General features: G+C 41.4%; 2 protein-coding genes across 2 annotated transcripts in view; both read left to right on the forward strand.

Moving 5' to 3' along the window:
* Nucleotides 1-23111, forward strand: part of MFSD6 (major facilitator superfamily domain containing 6) — a 98419-nt gene that overhangs the window by 16504 nt on the left and 58804 nt on the right. The window lies entirely within an intron of this gene.
* On the forward strand, nt 18626-22270 carry INPP1 (inositol polyphosphate-1-phosphatase). Its single transcript, XM_075934404.1, is given in 6 exon segments — nt 18626-18649; nt 19326-19430; nt 19433-19478; nt 20601-20682; nt 20684-20774; nt 21829-22270. Coding segments are annotated over 6 exon segments (735 nt in total). The 3' UTR covers nt 22216-22270.

Raw genomic sequence — 23111 nt, forward strand, 5'->3', positions numbered from 1 at the left:
CCATGTAAGCAGACTCATGCTGTCCACAAATTCCCATTGGTGGCCCATATGGAAATCACTGTAAGACTGAATTTATCCCTGGTGGGCCCGTACTCATCTTAAAATTTAAAATGAACTTAAAATTTAAAGAAAAGTTTGGGGTGATTTATGCCTCTGCTCTCAGCAGGATGGAGTCAGAATTATAACTGGGTTTACAGGCCTTACCATGCTAACAAATATTCTACTTTATCACAAATAATATGGGCATGTGCTTTCAGTGGAATGAAATGCTCTGTTTTACGTGACTGCCACTATGAAGTTCCAAGTAGTTGTACACTCCTGTTTAAAAAAACAAACAAAAACAAACAAACAAAAAGAGCTGTGGAGCTCTAGGTTACATATTTGTTTCAAATGTAAAGGAAAAATAATTTAATAATAATTTTGAGGATTTCTCAGCGTAGCTCTCTAATTTATAAGTTCAAAGGATATACACCAGCATTATGTTCGCATTTTGAGTGAGAATACTAATATTAGAATTTAAAAGTGTGTGAGAGGAATTGTTGGGTAGGAGAAACTGCAGTTCATGAAGTTGGGACATCATTGGCATCTCTTGGTGTGGCATGTTGCTAAACTTGTCTTGATCCAACTTTAAAAAAAAACAAAAACTTTACAGTAAAAATTAGGGATGTTAAAATGTGTTTATTTTTGCAAACATGTAACCACTGGACAATTTCAGCAGTTACACATTTAAACGTGGAGCGGGAAAGGGAAGGTGTGAGCTGGTGTTTGCGAGGAACCGGCTTTTAAGCCATCTCACTATGAGCACTGGCTCCGACCTGCCGCTGCCTCTGTGGGAATCAGCAGCGGTGGGAGGGAAGGGGCAAGCGGTTCTATGGGAGCAGGCAGGCATGGCTCCCCACACACTCAGGTTCCTGCATACCTCCTCCCCACCCCGCTGCTGGGGGATGGGAGGAGCTGACAAGTAACCATGAGGATTGACTGATGAGCCCAGGCTCATCAGTTAAGGGTGTACACAAGTACATGCTCACATCCCTAGTAAGAATTATTTTCCAATATAAAAATCCATTTCAGAAACAGTAATAGAGAAGACTCCAGATGGCAGTCTTGCTTTTCCTTTCTGAAAATGTAGCAGCACCATCTATAATAGCATTTCTGTTGTGATTTTTCTCTAAATGTTTTAAATCAATTGTAAAAAAAAAAAAATATCAGATTAAAACTTCACATAAAAAAGAAGTAAATTTCTGTAATACAGACTGTTAACAAACTAGGGTACCACCTCTACAACTTGTTATGCAAAGACAGACTACTGCACTGATTTAGAATCCCTTTTTTGCTTTGCAGCCACAAAGGGTACTGACAACATGGAATATGATATTGAGGTCTTCATTTGGCCATACATGATATTATTCTTTAAAACCAGCCTATTAGTATATTATGAGTGTACAAGACATTTTATCTCTCAATTCAGTACAATTAGAAATAGATTCAAACCGAAACACTACAACTGAATGCCCCCAGTATTTAGAAGTGTTCAAGATCTTTACCCATGCTTTTAAAAATGATTTCTCTGTAAACTGACTGAACCTAAACCACAATTTGAAACACACCTGATTTATAGGGAGTTTAATATCCAGATAATATTTTGCACTTTCATGGTACCTTCCATCTGAGAGTCTTTACACAATTTATAGACCTAAGGCTGTGTCTAGATTGGCAAGATTTTTCGCAAAAGCATCTGCTTTTGCGCAAAATCTTGCTGCCTGTCTACACTGGCCGCGAGTATTTGCGCAAGAATACTGACTTTGTACTGTACAAAATCAGTGGTTTTTCCACAAATATTCCGACGCTCCCGCTCAGGAATAAGCCCTCTTGCGCAAGTATTCTTGCACAAGAGGGCCAGTGTAGACAGCCAAGTTAATTTCTTACGCAAGAAAGCCCGATGGCTAAAATGGCCATCAGAGCTTTCTTGCGCAAGACAGCGTCTACACTGGCATGGATGCTTTTGCGCAAAAGATGGCTTTTGCGTAAAAGCATCCATGCCAGTGTAGACACTCTCTTGCGCAAATACTTTTAATGGAAAAACTTTTCAGTTAAAAGTATTTGCGCAAAATCATACCAGTCTAGACGCAGCCCCCGTGTATTTAGCTTAACAGTAGCTCTTTGAGGTAAGTGAATGCTATCAGTATTGCTCCCATTGTACCGTTTAGAAGATATAAACTCAGACTGGCTCAGTATTACAGAAAAGTGCTGGAGGGGACTTTTGGGAGCTCTTGGAAGCCAATTATTATACCAAAGAGGGCTGTGATCAATGCAAGGTAAGAGAGGAAGTCTGTGTTAGATCCAAAAATAGAAGCACAGGATCAATTCTTTTCTCACTTATACTGATTTTTACACCAGTGTGACCCAATTGACTTAAGTACTGTTACTTGAGATTAATACTAGTATAAATGAGAGGACTTTGGGTCCCTGGTCTCCCATCTCTGAATCCTATGCTCCTACTTCCACATCTGAATTTTGCACCTTGAACCAGAGTGGGTGCTAGGCTAAGCAAGCAGTGAGGTTCTACACAGCATTTTCTTGCCCATGGGTTCCATTACATTCCATGTCCAAAGCTCTGGGGCTTGGAGCAGAGTATGTAGTACCTTTTCCTTGGCTGACAGATGTAAGCAAGGACTGAATCAATGCTTCCATTACAGCCAGCTGGAATGAGAGAGAAATTCTGGGTGAGTTTATACATGGGCGTCGGATGAAAGCCCACCTAAGGAAGGCAAGACCCAGCCTCGCCTCTTTTGCCTGAGGCTCTGCCCCTGAAGCCAAACCCTGCCCACTCCCAGCCCAATCATGCCTGGCCACTTGGAGAGCTGAGGCTGTGTGATGCGGCACTGGCCCAGCCATGCAGCTGGGGAAAGCCAGGCTGCTGCTCCATGGCCCCATCCCCATCAACATCTGTGCTGCTGAGCTGGGCTGCCTTCCTTGGGGGTCAGGTAAAGTCAGGCTGCCATGCCACGGTCCCAGCCTCTCCCGGGACCAGGTGGAGCTAGTCTGCTGCACTTTGGTTCCAGTCTTTCCCAGGGGCTGGAGGAAGCCAGGCTACCATGCTGCGGGGTCCAGCCTTCCCCAGGGCTGGGCTGCCTTGCCGCAGTTCCAAGACTTTCCTGGGGGCTGGGCGGACCCAGCCTGCCATGCCACGGTTCCTACTTCCTGGGGGCTGGGAGGAGCTGGGCTGCTGTGCCACGGTTCCAACTTTCCCCAGGGACCGAACTGCTGTGCTGCAGTTCCAGCTTTCCCAGGGGGCTGGGCAGAGCCAGGCTGCCGTGCTGCAGTTCCAGCCTTTCCTGTGGCTGAGCGGAGCTGGGCTTTCGCACCACAGTTCCAGCCTTTCCCGCCAGAGGCCCCTGCCTTAGACAGTCAGGAATGTAGGCAGTTTTGGGAAGGCTGTGCCTTCCTTTGCCTACATTACGGACCGCCCATGTGTTTATGTAAATACAATTTGCCCCTACTTCGCTTAGATGTGTTAGATATTCAGCCGTTACAATTGTGTCTTGCTTATTGTAATCAACTTGGCTTGGGTCACAAATTGTGTTAATACTAATTGCAATGTCTGTAATTATTGGGGGAATACAAAAGAGAAAAGTCTGTGCTTAACCTGGCACAAACTCTCAATTTAAAGAATGAGATTCTGAGCGTGTGCATATAAATACAGTTCGCTCAGTTTGCTTAGGCCGGATAGATGTTCAACTGTTGCAATGGTGTTTTGCTCATTGTAACCAATTTGGATGTTGTGGGGTCACACATTGTGTTAACACTAAATGCAGGAACTGTGAGATATGATCACCCATGCTTGCAGTTATTGTGGAAATGCAGAAAAGTGAGACTGTTTAACTCAGTTCAAAAGGAGAGACCCTGTCAGCGTAAATTCACTTGGATAGACAGAGGCTCCACTTCCAGAGCCCAATGAGATTAAGCTGGAGTGTGAGGACTCTGAGTCAGCAGGCTGTATGCCCTTCTGGCATGAGCTGTACAACTGGTTCAACCTGTTTCTCCCCACTGTTTCAATGACAGAGCTAAAGAAAGGCTCCATAAGGGAACAGCAACACTAAAGGGAACTTGTGTATGGGAAAGTCGCCTATGAGCAGGGTGACAGAAGAAGCTGGCCTTTGTGAGACTGTTTATACATTTTCTCAAAAAAACATGTTCTACCAACACAGGCTTCAGCCCATTTCTAAACACAAATCATTTTTCCAGTAGTCTTCCTCCAAAAACACTTTGCAGGGAGGAACATCAGAGAAGACCTTACTAGCAAGGTCCCTTGTCTCATACAAGCAAAAACAGGAACAAAAATACAGTTGTACAAGAAAGGGTAAGTTGTACTTGTAACCCTTTCATCTCTGAATACCTGAGCCCGGTGATACTGTCAGAGGATGGGTGTGGGAGAGCAATGGCAACTGGGGAAAAGGACAGCTGATGGGGAAAGAGTATCCCTGGTAGCCAGGTTAGGCTGGATGTTTGAGGGAGAGAGTCATGACAACCAGAAGGGGAGGCTGTTTCTTTCTGTGAGTCTGGTCAGGGAGTCTTAAATGATTGAAAGAAAATATAGTGCTATTGTGGGAGAACACAAGTGAATGTTTTTTCTGCAGAAAAGAATACAGTTTTAGCAGCTAAATCTAACCCCTGGAATTTAGCAGAAGGGCTTCAGCAGTAGTTGGATATGTTATCTACATACTAATAATGAATAACATACACCTGTATATTACCTGGTACCTGAGGCCACCAGTGTGCTCTACAACTGAAACCCTGCCCAGATAATGACTGCTGCAAGCATTTTACCCCAGATTATAAAGTCTTCGCTAAGGGAATTTAGTCTGACTCTGATGCCAGAATCTAGTTTCTCCAATTGCTATAGACGGTTGTGGATAATCTGGGTAGGTGGCACATGATGTTATAGTCTGATGAAGGCAAGAAGCCTTAAGAGTGGGACTAACTCAGCATGAGGAATCAAATAAGGAGCCTTTCACCTCTAAGTCACTTACGGAAATCCATCCCAGATTATTGCTGACGTTGTTGTTACTATCTAGACAGCTGTATAGCATCCTGGATGGAAGGAGCTGATTGTTTCAGTACAGTTCCTAGTGGACAAGTATCTACATCACAAACCCATCCCCACAGTTGTCAATAATTGGTGATCTTGTTAACCTGAGCAGAGAGGCCAAGGCCCAATGCTGTTCCACTGAAATCAGTGACAAATCTCCCACTGGCATAAGTGGAAGCCAGGAGCAGGTCCTATGTAGGGTTGCCAGGTGTCTGGTATTGGCCCTGACAGTCCATTATTTGCGGCCTCTGTCTGGTTAAAAAAAACCAAACAAACAGAAAATACCAGACAAGTAAAATGTCCCGTATTTTCTGTTTTTCTTGGACAGAAAGCGGGGGTAGCAGTGAGCGAGGGACGTTAAAGGTGCAGTGCCTCTTTTTTTTGGTGCAGGGTTTTTTTTTCTCTCTCAACAACTTTGGTCCCATTTTTTGGGAGGTGTTTTGCTCAACTTGTCATGTTTCTCAACTTGTCATTTACTACATTCCCTAAAAGTGGCTCTTGCCCAGGGAAGAATTAGGAGACAGTGGGAATGAAGTACAGTAGGAGGAAGCCTTTGACTGTATTTTAGTAATCCTGTGGCCAGGAAACTGCAGGTTCCAGGATGTTTAGTTTAACACCTTTTGCAAGTGTTAAATTCACTTAAATTTTAAAAGCTTAAGGGAGTAGCCGAATTAGTCTGTACAGAAAAAAACAATAAATGGTCTGTGTAGATTCCTGTGTCAGGAAGGATACTATAAATTGACTTTGATTCTTATCTGCTTAGTTTTAACTACCCAATCTTCAGGTACTCATTGATTCCCTTAACCCCCCTATTTTCTATGCCCTCTGCTCCCTGACTCCCACTCCTCTCCTTTTTTTTCTTCCTCCTCCTTCCCTCCACCCCCTTCTCTCCTATTTATTTTGGGTCTGCACAACCTAAACTCAGAACTCTGGTCATCTGAAGAAGTGGGCTGTGCCCACAAAAGCTCATGAAACCATCTATATGTTTTGTTAATCTATAAAGTGCTATCAGGCTATTTGTTACATTTTAAAGTTATAGCTGCTTTATTCTGTTTTGGTGTGGGGGGCAGGTATAGTCTGGAGCAAGGAGGGAGCAGTGGCTTTTGCTCCCCAGCAAGAATGCAAGAGAGAAGTGTATTTTTACAAATGTAATCTGCATCCTTTTAGCAAGGAAGGATGGACACACAGACATTATGAAACTGTTTTCAGTGGAGCTGTTTCCACTGTTGGGCCTCAGAGGAAGCATGGGGAAATGAGGGGGCGGGTGCTCTCTGCAGCTGCTATTATGATTCTGCTGGGGTGGAGGCCTAGCAGCAAGGATCTCAGTCAATAACATCCATCACTGCACAGACTCTCTCCCACTACCTTGGAGTTACGGGCAGCAATTCCCCCACCCATAGTACCAACTTCTCCATTATTCCTTGGGTTAAAGGTCATCCTCATCAAACTTTCTCCCACATCACCTTATGGGCAATAGCATCTCCCATGTCACCTTCTCCACAATTTTTCTCTCATGTATATATTAGGATAAACAGCACCTCCCATAGCTCATCTTCCCTCTTGAGCAGAAAGCAAATGACCTTTCCCAAGAGATTTGAGTAGAGGCTGAATCCTGCAAAGTGCTGAGCAGCTCCTGGATTTTGTTCCTGTGAGAGTTAAGTGTTCATCACCCTAAGGGTACAACTACATAGCACAGCTATTTCGGGATACCAGAGGTAACCCGAAATAGCTACCCCACGTCTTAACAAGTTGCCTGTTATTTCAAAATATTTTTCAAAATAACGGGAGCTCTCTTTTGGCATCACTCGTTCCACAAGGGTTAAGGGATGTCTCAAAATAGTGCGTTATTTCGAAATTTTGCGCTGTGTAGACGTGCCAAATTTCAAAATAAGCTCTTTTGAAATAGAATTTAAATAAGATACACAATTTGCATAGTGCAAATTGTGTAACTTATTTCAAGTTTAGGGTGCTGTGTAGACACACTAAGAGAATAGGTTGGTCAGATGTGGGTTCACGTGCAATATATAGCAATATCTGTATGTATGAGTGGATGTATGTGTGGGGTAGGCGATGTTTGTGTGGTGTCTTCACTTGCTAGGAACAGGGTTTCCTCTCCCCATCCCCTACTCCCCAGTCAACTTTAGCAGTGAGAAATGCTGCAGCAGGCTGACCATCAAAGCCACCCAATGGGGATGGAGCAGCAGCATTTCTCACCCTCTCTTTTCTTTAAAAACAGCAAAAAAAGAGCTGAAGTGTGGGTGAAAATAGCTGTAAGGAGTGCGGGGAAAGCCTGAGGAAAGTGGATTTTCTTGGTCACTAATGAGGTTTATTTTTGGTCTTCCTGAAGAAAACACCCAGTCCTCTCATTATGTTGTATGTCCTTAGGCAAGTTAAGTAGCTTTGTATGGGTGGCATGATTATGTTGCTTTTTCCCCTGCTAGTTCCAATAAGGGTGCGGCAGCGGTCACTTAAGTGGTAGTGTTTACTAATTACTTTATTAGTATAGTCTATTTCTGCATAGTTATACAGATAAACTACACCAAAAAGGAACTTTTACATGGAAAAGCTTCATCCAGACTAAGGGGTTGTGTTGCTTTAACTATATTATTTTCTAAATCAGTATAGTTAAATCTTCCTTCAAAACCCTTCTTAAATTCTCATTTTCCATGATGCTGACAAACAGCTTGATAATTAATTAGTGTCCTGAGACCAATGCCTCTCATACTGACCAATATAATCTCATTGTGTTTTTCACATCAGTCTGTCTGAATCTGTCTCTTGTGTTATTCTTTGACTTTAAAATTGTTATGGCAGGGGCTGACTTTTGTTTGCTGTTTGTAGAACAGTGGAGACCTGGAACATTACTAGGATTCCCAGGCTCCATACTAGTAAAACCTGTATAATAATAAAGGGATATGAAAGCTATGCCTTTTTAGTCTCTTGGGTTGGTTTTTTGTTTTTTTTTTGTTTTTGCTTAGCCAGCGAAAAGGAAGACTAATGTCTGTGTCTCTGCCATTAATAACTTGTACTTGTAAGTTTTTATGAGTAGTGTTTTCAGCATAATCTGAACACCTGCGCTCTTAGTTTTCATAACAGCTACAGGATTGGGTCAACATCTTTGGACATTATTTTATTGAGAGGAATGTATTTACTTATAGATTCATTTATTGCTTCAAGTAAAATTGTTGCAGACATGTAGGTCCAAATTCTCCAACATCTTGATGCTGCTTGCTCAGCACAAACATGTAGCCAACTATTGGAAGATTTGTCTCTACTGAAGGCATCGTAAGTAGTATAAATGCACTATAACAGTTTCTATACTATTGTCATCCCTACTTGACAATGATATAGGAATGCAGCTACATTGCTTTAGGAGTTGTGACAAAATACTGCAGAGACACAGTGGGGGAGGGAGGGCCAAAGTAACAGGCTTATTAAGGGTATTTATCCCTTCAGGGGAGTTATTGCCTGTAGCAGTCCCATTCAGACCAGAAGTAGGTCCTAGGGTTCTAATAAACATAATAACCCTGGGTCAAAAAAGAACAGTGTCCAGGGTTACGAACACAGCAGTGCTAGGCTAGACTTACTTTCCTTAGAGAGGCTTTGGCTTTAAGCAGGTCTCCTGGTTATACCGCTAACCCCAACCAAGCTATCCTTTCAGGAGACTAGCTCTAGAGAACTTATTTTTCTTCTAACTGAGCTGGACCTCTTCTTTTAACCATTGCCTCTGAGCCTGACAGCACTTGCAGGTGGAGCAGGGGCAGGCTGATGTAGCTCAGAGGATAGTCGCCACATCTCTCTTGTGCCCTGCTGATTTGTGACTTGCTTCTTGAATGTTTTGGCAACCAGCATACAATAATTTCTTCAGACTGCATTCATTTACCTGGGATAAAATCTCCCCTTCTGTGCTGAGCCAAGCACTGTTCAGCTATGGTTCAGGATATATCCCACAACTTTAATTTTGTGTGATCTAGGCATTAGAACTGGTAATTCAAATGTGTACAAAGTGTTTTCAGCCATTGTGATCCATGACAAATACATGTGCAAAGCAGAGAATGTAATCTAGGTTTTTGTGAAGCAGCAAATCATTGATAATACACAAGTTTTCAAGCATGGACACTTACGAATTACAAATTATTTGCTCATCCATGAACATACCAGATACCTTTTGTGTATCTTATTTTCAAGGGGCTCCATTCTGGAGAGTGCTGAGCACATTATGCAAGATACTGAGAATCTTCTGTGAGAGATGAAGGTGCAGCAGTTTGCAGTTTAATCTATATGGGATATACGGTAGTCTGCCAAATTTTGCAATATAAATTTTACAATATTGCCTTGCATTTGATTCACCTCAAATTACTGAGTTCAGTGCATGCCTCTGAACTCAGAACTCAATCACTTTGTGTACTGTTTGCATACTTTCAAATTATTTTGTCATCTCAGTTTAAGTCATTGCCTTAACAATATTTTTTAATAAGCAGTACCTATTTGGAGCAGACCCCAAAAGTAGCAAATGTAACAGGCAATTATTGAATTTTGGGTCACTTGGTTCTAATAAAGCATACAAAATCTAATGAAAAATCTTGTTAAGATTTATTCTTCACTGTCTTATATTTTATGGAGTAATTTACAGAGGTGGAAAAATTATTAGAAAGTGGGTTCTAAATGCTATTAAATTGTAGTTGTTTACACCCACAGTAGTAGTATTTTATATCCACTTTGCACAGGTCTCAAAGGCAGTGGAAAATCATGTTAATTAACTTCAATGAGAGCAATATCTGACCTTACTTTACCATTGTCTACCTGTATTAACATTAGGGTTGTAATATGATAACTGTTTACATGGTTAACCGATAAGCCTGGGTTTATCAGTTACCGTTCATAGTTACACAGACTCCCATCCCACTTCTAGGGGACCAGCTGCCACCCTGCACTGTTGGCTCTCTACAGAGACAGCAGCGCAGAGCTGCAGGTGCACACTGGCTCCCAGGGAGCTAGCTGTTGCATGGTTACCCAATTACCTGCTTTTTAATATCCCAAAATAATGAGTATCATCTTAAAGGAGAAATGGGAAGGAGGAGTGATTTGGAGCAGAATCCTATTAATGCTTATCTATGAATAATTCCACTGATTAGCACAGGAATAAAGAAAATTATGTCTAAATCTAATTAACATGTTTGCATATAATAAGGCAGAATGATCAATGGATAGGGTTCCATAGCAAAAATTAGACAAAGAAAGTAGAAACCAGAGCTGAAAGGAACTAATTACCTTAAGATTAAAAAAAATTGACTAACTTTAGTGATATTTTAAAAATAAGACTCATAACTATCCATTGATTTACATGTAAAACTCAGAATTATAATCTGTTGAAATTACAGGCCAACACTGAGGAAAAAGAAATATTTCTAATGTTAAATATATTTAGGTTTACTGATTCCCTTTAGAACTCTGCAAACATTTCCTTTGTCGGTTGTTTTTCTGGAGCATCAAATGTCTTACTTGTAATTCCATACTACATTTACCGTTGAATTAATTAATTTTAAAGGTGCCATTCATAGCAATCTTTACATACCAAATTTTCAAGCTAAAAATTAAATTTACAATAAGCTATTTCGAAATAAGATATTTTGAAATAACACTGTAGTGTAGACATACCCTTACAGAGTTAGGTCGACATAATCTGCCTTGTATCCGTGGGCGGTCGGTGCAGCTACGGCTGAGAGATGCAGGCCCTCCCCCCCCCCCCCGCTGAGGCTCCACCCCCCCTTACTAGTAGGGGAAGAGAGGAGAGGAGGTGAGCCTCCCTAGTTCTCAAGCACCAGGGAGGGAGGAGGCTGCACTGATCCAGCTTCACCAGCCCCCAGAGTACCAGGAGGAGGCCACGTGGTTCCAGTCGCCTTGCCACAGAGCATGGGCAGGCCAGGCACTGGGGGCAGCAACACTCCACCCCGAGAACACCTACAGCAGGCATTGTGTGGGTGGGGCCATACCTGGTGCAATGGGAAGGCAAAGCCTTCCCCTGCCTAGGCGACTGGACACTCATGCTTAGATCAACCTAATTCTTTAATGTAGTAGACCAAGCCTGTGGAACTTAACAGTTGGAGGGGAGATTTAGGACATACCCCTGTCATCAGCAACTGCTGGGGCACACTTACATGGTTCCTTGTCTAGCATGTTGACTTTTTTATGGATCACATTCTTAGATACACGTCTCTCCCCATGGACTGTAGAGAAAGTCTAGGCTTCTAAATCAGGGGTTTTGGTTCCCATTGTGGTTCGAATTATTTTTGGAAGGCACCTAAAAGTTTGGTATTGCTACCCGGAGCATTGCAATACCTAAGTCCCTTTGTGGCTCCATACTAGCATAGTTACTTCAGTTAGATTTTTATGCACCCAAGTGTTAAAAAATTGGCTATTTATTATTAATAATTATTATTATTATTTTATTATTACCTGAAAGTTTTCACAATGTGATGGTTGTTTGGGTGAAATTAGTGGGTGGTCTCAGTCTAGTTAGTAATGAACTAATCACAAAAGTACTGGCACTAATTAGTATCCTTTTTGATGGTCTTAATATGCCAAGGATATAATCAACATAGAAATGGAACAACTCTTTCATCCCAAGAAATGGTCCTTCTGGATATAGCAGAGTAGTCTGGCTAAGTTTGGTAATTACCCCTGTAAAGAGATTTTCTATATAAGTTCAAATCATTATAAATTTGTCACACTACAAATATCACTTTACTAATATCACATCACTTTACTAATATCACAAATGTCACGTTACTAATATCACTTAAAATATTTCCATTTAAATTAAACAGGAGCTTTTTAAAAATTGCTTTTTTTTTCATTTTTAAAGTACAACTGGAACTGTTTGCTTGAAGAATGTTGCTTAAAGGGAAATGTCTTGCTAAATGCCACAAATGATGCAATGGAAGAACAGACTGAAGAATTTAAAAATGATGAAGAAAATAGATCAGCAGAATAAATAGCTGCAATATTTAGCTATTAGAAGCAATTAGAAAGTTTAAGTCTTTGCCATTCTTTATCACAGATATCTTCTGTTGTAAGTATGGAGATAAACTGTAGTAATCTGAGCTGTGTGGTAAAAGTAGACAAATACTGACTTTTTAATAGCAACTACTCAATTTAATATTTATTGAATTTTGTTACAGGAAAAAGCTTTCTGTTTAAGCAATGGAATCCTTACAGACCATATCATAACTTCTTATAATATAACTAATAGGAGGACAGCTTTCAGAATTTTTGTCATATCCATCATTCAGGGGAGCCATTGAAGAGGCAAGTAATAAACCCAGAGGATTCACAGGGAAAGAAAACTGTAACCCTGGGGTTGCCAGGCTCTCTCTTGACAATGTGATTCCTCAGATGTCATGTTGGAAGCAAAGTACATAAGTACATGCTGCTGTAATCTTCTATGTGAACATCTATGTAGTTCAGAAGGAACATGCTAAACAGTGTGAATTATTCCTGGTCATGCTTGCACACTCCTTTACTCACCAAAATATCTGTATAACCACCCCTACCACACAGAAATGGCGCTTCCTCAGGCCCAGGGGAGGTGAGAACATGCTGTACTGAAATAATTGACCCTGCATGGACTAACGGTAGTGTCTGAAACCAGAACCTGCAAAGCTAAAAGCATGAAATTCTGCTGTTTGAACTAAAAGACTGCTGCTAGCTGGGAGCTGTAATAGTAGGAGAGCTAGCGGGGGGGAAATGGCCCCTCATCTTTCACCCTCTCTCCCAACATACTGAAAATTTCCATGATAACTAAATTTTTGGTCTTGTTAAAAAAAAATTAGAATATTGCTTAAAAGAAACTCCAAAACATTTTCAGTCACAAACAAAGTAGTTTTTTGGTTTTCTGACAAAAACAAATCTAAAACTTTCTAGGGACACAGACACTTTCTGTTATTTTTCATTTAGCCAAAAATCCAATTTTCTGTTTGTTTGTTTGTTTTTAAAGTTTTGATGCACAATTTTCAACCAGTCCTAAACTGCTTAAGTGGATCTGTCACTAAAAGGGACGAACCCCTACTCTCCTAGTTTCTGTTACATTAGTTCCTCATTCTTTGCAACTTTGATGGTTTTTATTTTTTTTTGCAATATTTCATGTTTGCTTCCCCCTCACACCTTACAGCACAGGGAAGTATAGGGCCCTCTTCTAGGTCATGCCAACATTATAATTGCAGTTCTGCTAGCTTCTAAAAGTACTAGCTTAGGGTATGTCTACACTGCCACCCTAGTTCGAACTAGGGTGGCTAATGTAGGCATTCGAAGTTGCAAATGAAGCCCGGGATATTTAAATCATTTGCATCTTGCTGGGCGCCACCATTTTTAAATCCCCGTTAGTGCAGACTCCGTGCCCGCGGCTACACGCGGCACGGAGTAGGTAGTTCGAATTAGGCTCTCTAATTCGAACTACCGGTACACCTCGTTCCACGAACTACAGACTCCGTGCCGCGTGTAGCCGCGGGCACAGAGTCCGCACTAATGGGGATTTAAAAATGGCGGTGCCTGGCAAGATGCAAATGAAGCCCGGGATATTTAGATCCCGGGCTTCATTTGCAACTTCGAATGCCTACATTAGCCACTCTAGTTCGAACTAGGATGGCAGTGTAGACATACCCTTAGAGTGCCATTCACTGTAGTATCTACCTACAATAGGTGGAAAATGTTAGCTTCTGTTATGTCAATACATGAAAAACACAGGTTTTTCCTGTGACAGAGATGGTGTTTTTAAAATATTCATTTGTGTGCTCATTATTTCACTCCAACTTTCAATGTATGAGGAAAAGCAAAAAGTTGAAAGTAGTACTGATTGCGTATAGCCTATATATATATATATATATATATATATATATATAGCTAGTGCTCTACTGCTTATTAAGTAAAAGCTACTCTTAAGGCATTTAAAGATGCTGTAGTCCAAAGGAATGAACACACAGCTGGGAGCTATGAACACCTGTGTTCTAATACTAGCACTGCTAGTCATTCCCTGCCTGAGCATAGGCAAGTTTCCACATTTACGACATGGGCAGAAGGATTTCTACCTACATAACAGGGATGTTGTAAGAATTAATAAACATTGGTTGAAAATGTAAATGATTACAGTTGTCAATTTCACCATGTAAATGAGATACTATATTATTGAACTAAAGGTGAAATATTTATAATTCATACATTTACAATGGACACCTAGAAAATGTCTGTTTCAGTAGATAGTTTCGTTAGAGGTGTGACTTGTAGCCCCACCTATTGTTAAGGTTGCCTTACATTTCCCATTAACACTGTTTTCAGTTTTTATAATTGCCAAATAGTTCGATATAAAGTTTCCATGCCAGGTATCTGCCTGAGGCTGAGCAATTTTTGCAGTTTCGACCAAAACAGTTCAGCCATTTCCAGGATCATACTTAGGGAAGTGTGGGGTCTGGGGCAGGCCCCACCTCCACCCTGCCTCTTCCAATTCCTGCGCCACCCCCACTTCACTTCTTCCTGCAAGCCCTCCCCTGTTCTGCCCCACTACCACTCTCATCTGCCTTACTCAAAGCCTCCTCTCCCAAACTATATGAGCTGAGGGATTACCAAGGGGCCTGGTGTGGGGCAGCTGCAGGGACTGGGCCAACACCTTCACCACAGTGGTAGGAGCCACAGGAAGTGGATAAACCAACAACCTGCTCTGCTGCACCATCTCCCAGCCAGGTCACCCCACTTTGCTGGGGCGGCGGGAAGCAGAACAACCCAGTGGGGAAAGGGCAGAGCAGACTGCCGCATAGCTCTGCTTCCCATAGCTCCTGCTGCCACAGTGACTGCAGGTGGGGGGAGCTGACTCCTGCTGCCACCCTGCGCCAAGCTTCATCCCCCCAGCCTGATCTGGCCCCTGCAGGCTAACATCAATGTTGGGGACCATTTTGTCCATAGGACGGTTGGCGTGTCTGCTGCGTGGCCTGAGGTGGTCACCTTGAACCATCCTATGGATGGGAGGACTTTGCCCATTTCTTTGAAGAAGGCTAATCAATGTCAACTTTTTTGTCTGGAAAGTTCTTACGCTCCCATATTTTGTTGCAGGGACTTGGAATTGGGCAGGAAGTTGGTCTTTATGTCAAGGAGGTGCCTTTTGTTGTCCTAGGAACATCTGCCCAGATTTGGCCAAATTACAAGCAAGTTTTTACATGCTCAGTAGAAACATGCTAGAGATTTTAGTATCTAAAATCTCCAAAGAGTCCATACTTGAGTGAACATGCTCCACGTGTAACAGAGCAGCACATGTTCTATTCCCACTGGGCATAGGAGCATACACCAGCACAACCTATAGGGATGAAGCAGTCGTCTTCTTTTTTTTTTTTTTTTTCTTCCTGTAATGACTGCTCTGAAGTGAGGTAATGTCAGGTACTAGAACTGAGAACAGGGAGCCTGTCTGGCCAGTGCTCTCAGTGACATCCTTCTTTCTCCCCTTCCATCCACCCCTCAAGGAACCCATGCAGCATGAAGGAGAAAGCTGTTCAGTTAAAATGCACATGGGACAAGTGCCAGGCTTAGGTATGATGATGGAGGGCCATGGGAGTTGACTGGGACAAGAAGCCAGGGAGGCAGAACCTGTGATTCAAGGCTGGCAGGGGAATGTAGACTTGGATGGGGACTAGCTGGATAAAGAGACCACAACAAGGAGCCATGGAAAATGAGGGCATTGAGAAAAGTCCAAGAACCCTTAATTCTGGCATTTCCTAACTTTTATGGGCTCCACTTTTTAACACTAATGTTTTTTTAACATACTTTTTAGATGTGGTAGGCTGTTGGGTTTCAGAGAGGATATCTGCCTCTGGAATTTCCACTACATGCATCTGACGAAGTGAGTTTTTGCCCACGAAAGCTTATGCTCCAATACAGCTGTTAGTCTACAAGATGTCACAGGACTTCTCGTTGTTTTTGCAGATTCAGACTAACACGGCTACCCATCTGAAACTACATGATGTAGACCTTTATATTATACTGTGATATAGGAGGAATAGATTTTGACCAAACCTACTTATATAAATTACACACCCTTAGAAACATGGCAGCACAATTGAGTGGCTGGAATTTTTCAAAGGGTTGCATGGAAGCTGCTGTGGCTCCTGTCCCTGTGCCAATCAGTTTTGGCCCAGCCATCATCATGATGGGAGTATAAGTAGGTCAAACTTGAGTGACTGACATTGCCACCCCATGAGCAAGGTCACACCTCCAGTCTCACAAATTTATGCAAGCAAGAAGGTGGGGTCAAACTTGAGTTGTGCTGCAAACTTAGAGATTGCTGGGCCCAGAGCTGAGAGCCTAGCGTAGCCTAGCGTAGCCTAGCCTAGCCAACCCCACCACTCTAGAGTTGCAGGATCTGTCAATATCCCCCTCCCACACCAGCGAGTAGGGGGACAGGTTCAAACCAAAACAACCCCAAGGCTTCCAACCCCAGACTATTTACTGGGTTGTGAGAGGCCAAAAACATTTGTAAATGGATCCTGAGCCCGAAAAGGTTGAGAAACACTGACTTAAACTATTCAGCATTGCTCTTATCCCCTAGACTCTAGTTCTACTGCAGTGAACCTCAGGAAGATGAAAGGAACTGGATAGTCTGGTGACAAACCGAAAGACAGAGCAGAAATCGAAGGACACCCACTGTAGGTTCTGCTCTTCTTAGGTATTGTATATCACCTACATCTCCCTGAATAGTTGACAGGTTTATATGACTATCAGCCTTATTCAAAGCCCATTGAAGTAAATACCAAGACTTCTACTGATTTTGGTGGACTTTGGATTTTAAACTCAACATTCCTAGTGTAGTTGCTCAGGACAAGGGACTAATTCTATGATATGACTAAGCAGCAGCCAAGTTTATGTTTCATCAGCAAAATCTGGACAAGAAAGTGCTATGGCAAGGAAAAAAAAGCAGTTACTTTGCGTCCTTATTCAGTTTGGTTTCATGGTATTATCTTTTGGGAGCCCTGAGAAGCAAGTATAGCATAAACCATGAATCTATGTAGTATTGTACTCTTCAAAAATCCATTATTAATTTTGGACCTGTTCTTCTAAGGTGCTCTGTGTTCTCAATCCTACTGGCTTCAAAGGAAGTTGAGGACATTTAGGACTTTGCAGAATTGGGCCCTTCAAAGCTAAATTAAAATTTTGTTCAAAACTAAACATATGTTGTTTTTCTTCATACTCAATTTAGTTTCCAGGTTTGGAAGAGAAAAAAAAACATTGCTGGGGAGGAATCCAATACATTCACTAATGAGCTGCGTAACTATGGGGTTATTATTATCTTCTTGTAACTTTATTCCTGTATTCTTTTGATCCTCATCTTGACACTCTGAAACAGATGTTTTGAAGCTTTCTACTGTAAATACTACAGCATGTTAAGTTCTAGTTGAAATATCTTGTGAATATGGTATATTTTAGGAAACAGGAATGTTGGTGATAAATTGCTTCAGGAGTGCTGCATACATGAATAATTGATCTCAGATTGGACTGAGAGCACTAACAAGCAAACCTCTCAGGTTTCTCATCTATTCTTAGTGAATTTAATTTCCAGCTGAAAATGTAAATAGAGACAAAAACAGTTTGGTAAACTTCAAGGATATAAAATTTCAATGAGTTAAAATTAAGTTAGCCTAATGTTTAACCAGCTATGAAGGAACCCAGGCGGGAACAACTGCAGCCCAGCTGGAGCAGCCCACAGCCCCAGTTCCAGGGCTGGGGCTGTGGGCTGCTGGAGGTCAAGGACAGGAAGCTGCTCCTAGGCACCAGTTAACAATTACCCAGTAAGCATCACCTGCTAAGGGTACCGGTTACCTATTCACATCCCTAGTAAACTTGTGGTATAGTATTTGTTAATTATATCTAGTCATTCACATTATCAACTCAATGTCTCTCAGGATGTCTCTTTAAAACCTGAAGAATAATATGGTATAGTAGGGCCTGATCCTATGCTGATTGAAGTCAATGGCAATGCTCGTGTCTAACAGTGCAGTCAATGGCAATACTCATGACTAATGGTGTAGGACAGTGTTTCTCAAAGTGGTCCACAAAACCACTTTGAGAAACCTGTTAAGTGACCGCTCTGGTGTGTTCATTTACTGGTGCCGTGGCCATGGAGTCTTGCGGCTCCTATTTGTCCCATGGCTTCCCTTGGCTGCAAATGGCAAAACCACTTTGAGAAAAACTGGTGTAGGAGCAAGACCATATTTCGTACTACAGAGGATGGAGTAGTCTAGGCAAGATAATGTGTTCTATCAGAGCATCAATGACTTGCTTATTGTTTTAATACTATGTAGATAATTGGGTTGCCAGATGTCCCGTATTGAACTGGACAGTCCAATATTTTTGCCTCTTGTCCAGTAAAAAAAAATCAGAAAATACTGGACGTGTAAAATGTCTGGTATTTTCTGATTTTTTTTTCTCCAATAAGGAGGCAAAAATCCCGGGTGCTTACTGGGTTCCACAGGGGAGCTGTCTGGTCCGGTGCAGGGAGGCAAGATGGCGGGCGGCCACCGGCAACCTGTCAGTGCCAAAAAGCCTCAAAAGCAAAGTATTTCTTGAAAGGGCCACACTGGGTTTTTTTGGTTTATTTTTGGTTGGTTGGTTGGTTGGTTGGTTGGTTTTTGTTTGTTTGTTTTGGTTTGGGTTTTTTTGCTTAACAACTCCTGGTCTTGGGGTCCTTTTTTCCCTTTTTTTTTTGGTTAGGTATTTTTTTCAGAAACCGTCTGGCAATCCTAGTAAATAACTAAAATAAATACTAAATTCAACTACTAGCACTGCCAGATTCTAAAAAATTTAAAACAAAAATATAGATTATATTAAAGTTAAAATGCTTGCTACAAAATAAAAGGAAATAAATTCAGAGTTAAATGTTGAAGCCTTTCTTACTGACTATCTCCATGGTGTACATGTTAATCAAGGACATGATCATCCATTCCTTAATTTCCAAATGGCAGTGAAATTGGATTTGTCAACTGGATAGGGAAAGGGAAATCTTACTAGTATTGAAAGTAAAGAATAATCTAGCATCACAGTATAATTGTTAAAAAATATTTCTGAGAAAGTTGGGAGCTTTGTCTGTTCTCCCTGCATTAATCACCATAAACATTCTTGTATATGTATTCTTTTAGTAACAGGTATTCTATAAACAATCTCCTTTTTATGTTAGGTTTTTGAAGATAAGATCAGAATGTTATAGTTTCTTAATAAAGTTCTTGTTGGCAACATTCTGGCATCAAAGTTACTAGCTGAAGTAGTTCATCAGGATGTCGCACTTACAGACCCTCCACTGGATGCAGTAAAGGAAATAACATTTCACAGCATGTTATGGGAATTTGGGTGGCTACTACAGGTAGACTAACAAAGGGCAGAACAAATATCACTGATAAATTTGTACCGTCAATAGTTAAACATAATCAGCATTTTCAGCATCGCTGAAATAATTGGTTTGCATTGGATACTCCAGCCTTTCTTATTTTATTGATAAACCCAGCTTGGTAGCATCTGCAAACTTTATACATGTGCTCTCTATGCCAGGGTGGGGAAGCATTTTTGTCGGGGGCCACTGACGACAGAAAAATCAATCAGGTGAGAAGCAAAAAAAAAACAAAACAAACCCAAACTGATGTGGCCCCCGACTGAGAAGGAGAAAGACAAATTAGATGTCTTCAAGTCACCAGGATTAGATGTCTTCAAGTCACCTGGGACAGGGGGCAGCACAGAATTTACTATGTTGCCCCCAGTCCCAGGCTCTGGTGTGAGAGGGGAATGTCTAAGTAATTTTTAACTTGTTCTTTTTCTATTTTAGCTCCTCATCCTACCTAATTTTTACTGGCATTCACTATATTAGATGTCCAATCACCACCATCTTGGTGAAAACCAAAACAAAGACATCGTTAAGCACCTCTGCCATTTCCATTTTTCTATTTTTCCCTCTTCATAGAGTAATGCTCCTGTTCTGTACTTGGGCTTTCTCTTTCTACTAATGTGTTTGTAGAATAGTTTTTGTTACCCTTTATGTCTCTAACTAGTTTGATTTCATTTTGTGACTTGGTATTTCTTATTTTGTCCCTGCCTACTGGTGGTATTTGCTTATATTCATCCTTTGTAATTTGACCTAGTTTCCACTTTTTATAGGACTTTCTTGATTTTTAGTTCAATGAAGATCTCCTGGTTAAGTGCGGGTGGTCTCTTGCCATATTTCCTTTCTTTCCTATGCAGTGGGAAAGTTTGCTCTTGTGCCTATAATACTGTCTCTGAAAAACTGTCTACTATCTTGAACCATGTCCCATGATTGGCCAGTGGCAGTCCTTTTTGAGGATCCACTAATGCCACTGCAGCTTTCTTCCAGCTGGACTTTCTGTCCCTGCAGCTAGAAATCAGTGTATTTATTACTAATGCAGGCCCATTGTGTATATACTTAATCATGGTTCTAATTGTGTCTTTAATTGTTATAAAATTGTTCCATTTTTAGATTCCACTTCCCAGTAAATCAAAGGCACTGCAGCTTTCCAAAAAAACCAAGGAGTTTTCCCATCTGGGTTTTAGCGTGTAACTCTTAAGTGGAGCATATGAGATACAAACTGGGATGACTTTGATGTTAGTCATCAGTAAACCATTTTGCAGCACCAGATTCAAGGACACTCAGGTGAGAGAGAAATATTTAAAGTTATTTTTTATCATCTTGCATTTACAGCTTATAGCACACACAAAGCAGTCAAGGATAACCTAAAATACACATTTTAAGGTATGAAGTAAACATGTTGGCTTCAACGTTTATTCAGTCCTCATGCTGGCAAAAGAAAATCCTGTTGTAGTTAATAGGAGGTTAATGTGAGAAAGAACTGATGGTTTGATTCCAATCTCTCGTCAGTTTTACACTGGCTTAATTCACTTGATTCAGCTGAGTTACTCCTGCACAAGAATAAGTGGTATCAGAACCAGGCAATGAGTGAATTCAGCAGGATTTGGCCCCATATAAATTCCATAGAGGTTAATGAATTTGCTGCTGACTAGTGGCACTATTCTCTTAAAGTCAAATGAAGCTTATTAAGCAAACATATATGAAGATAATACTTCTCTCAGTGTTGTTAGAATGGCTGTGGAGCATGGAGATTTGGGTGTGAGAGTAACCTAAAATCTCCCTCTTCTTGGCTCAGAAGTACTTGGTGCAATGTAGAAGAGATTTGCACAGGTTTCTGGGGGCAAAGAGATAAGACGATTTTTTCAGTATTCCATAGTTGCTTCCCATCATCCATTTTTCAGAGCTGTACTAATATATGGCTAAATTCTCAAGGAAGAGACCCAAGATTGGTCCCATCAGAATAAATCTTAATGAGATTAAAATTATGGGATGAAATTCTGGCCCCATTAAAGTCAATAGGTGTTTTCCCTGGAAAAAGGACTACACACATGGCCTCAACATGCATTTGGGGCGGGTTACTAAAGTCTTTGAGTTGTGCAAGGACTCATATGTGCAGGGGATGCTTAGCATACTCAGATTTTATACCTAGCTTCCTCTCACTCATGGGCTGGCCTCGGTACCAACCTGCCAGCCATGGGCCCTGCGGACTCTGCTGCCACTCAGGGTTTCATCACTGGCCTGGGGCAAAGTAGCTACCTTTAGCTGTAGCTAGGTTGCCAGCTCTCCTGGACCGGACAAACCAGGTGCTATTTGAAGTAATGACATCTGGTCCATCCAGTCTGGGAGAGTAGGAAACCATGGGTGTGACCCAGTCTGGGGCATTGAGGGCCATAAACAGGAGTGGGGGGAAGGTGCAGCTCAGCACCCAACTCTAAAAATAGTTTCAGTGCCACTGCAAGGTCTTGTTGATACTTATCTTGTTGCAGAAGATTGCACTCTCAAATGGAATTGCTGTATCTTGTGTGCCATGATGAGAGCCTTAGGAGGGGGAATAGTTAGATTGAAAGAATACTTAACAAGAAGATCAGAAACAGCGCATATTGTGCCACATTTACTATATAATGAAGTTTAAGGAGCCACTAAAACAGAAAAATAGGCCAATAAAGGTGGGGTTACAGCTTACAGATCTGAGAAACATTTGGGAAGTTTTAAGCCTTCTAATTAAAAACCTCTCTTTGCTCGATGTGTTGCCATAAATTCTAATCAACCTACTGTATATTGTAGAGGATTTTTTCTTATTTCATTTGTTTGAAAAATTAATTTAAATGTATGTTGATGAATATAATTTAAATGTATGTTGCCTATGTAGCTTCTAAGGCAAAACCAGATCTGTATGATACACAATTGTAGTAAAATTTGCCACAAAACTCAGTTGCTCAGTAGAAGTTGCCTACTAAGAAAGGGAAAGCTGAGTATCCCATAGTCCACACAAGGATGCTTTAAGGCACCTTTTTAAGACTAGAGGTTGCCTAACATGCATGATCTCTTACACAGGTATCTCTATGTTCACATCACATAATTCTTGCTCTAAAGACCTGAATCATAAAATTTTCATGGATTCGTAGTTGGAGATATAAGGCCCATTAGCTGTGACTATTTTTTCCTGCCTCCATTTTTCCCTGTGCAACAGATGAGGTGAAACTGGTTTACAAAATTGCAATAATTAACGATGATAGAACGTGACTTTGTTCAGGGGGCACATGCAAGATGTACTAATGGCCCACTGTAAGGTGATTAGTTTCCTCACCAGTCTCTGAAGTTCATGAGACTTGAAGGAGTCAAGGGCCTGACGCAACGACTTCCTTCCCTTACTCATCAGTCATGCCCAACCCTGACACATCAGTCCTGAAATATGAACAGCTACACACATATCCTGAATGGATAATAAAAATATACTAAAGCAAGGTGGGCAAAATATTGCCTACCGGCCAGACCTACACCCACCAAACATTTTCTTCCAGCCCACCATGACATTCTGGGCTGGGACTAGAGGAAAATGGCTCTCTGCCTGCCATGGCCCCAGCCAAGCTACTCCTGGAAGTGCCATGTTTGGAGGCTGCT

This window comes from Pelodiscus sinensis, chromosome 7 (genome assembly GCF_049634645.1).
Source record: "Pelodiscus sinensis isolate JC-2024 chromosome 7, ASM4963464v1, whole genome shotgun sequence".
Classification (NCBI taxonomy): domain Eukaryota; kingdom Metazoa; phylum Chordata; order Testudines; family Trionychidae; genus Pelodiscus; species Pelodiscus sinensis.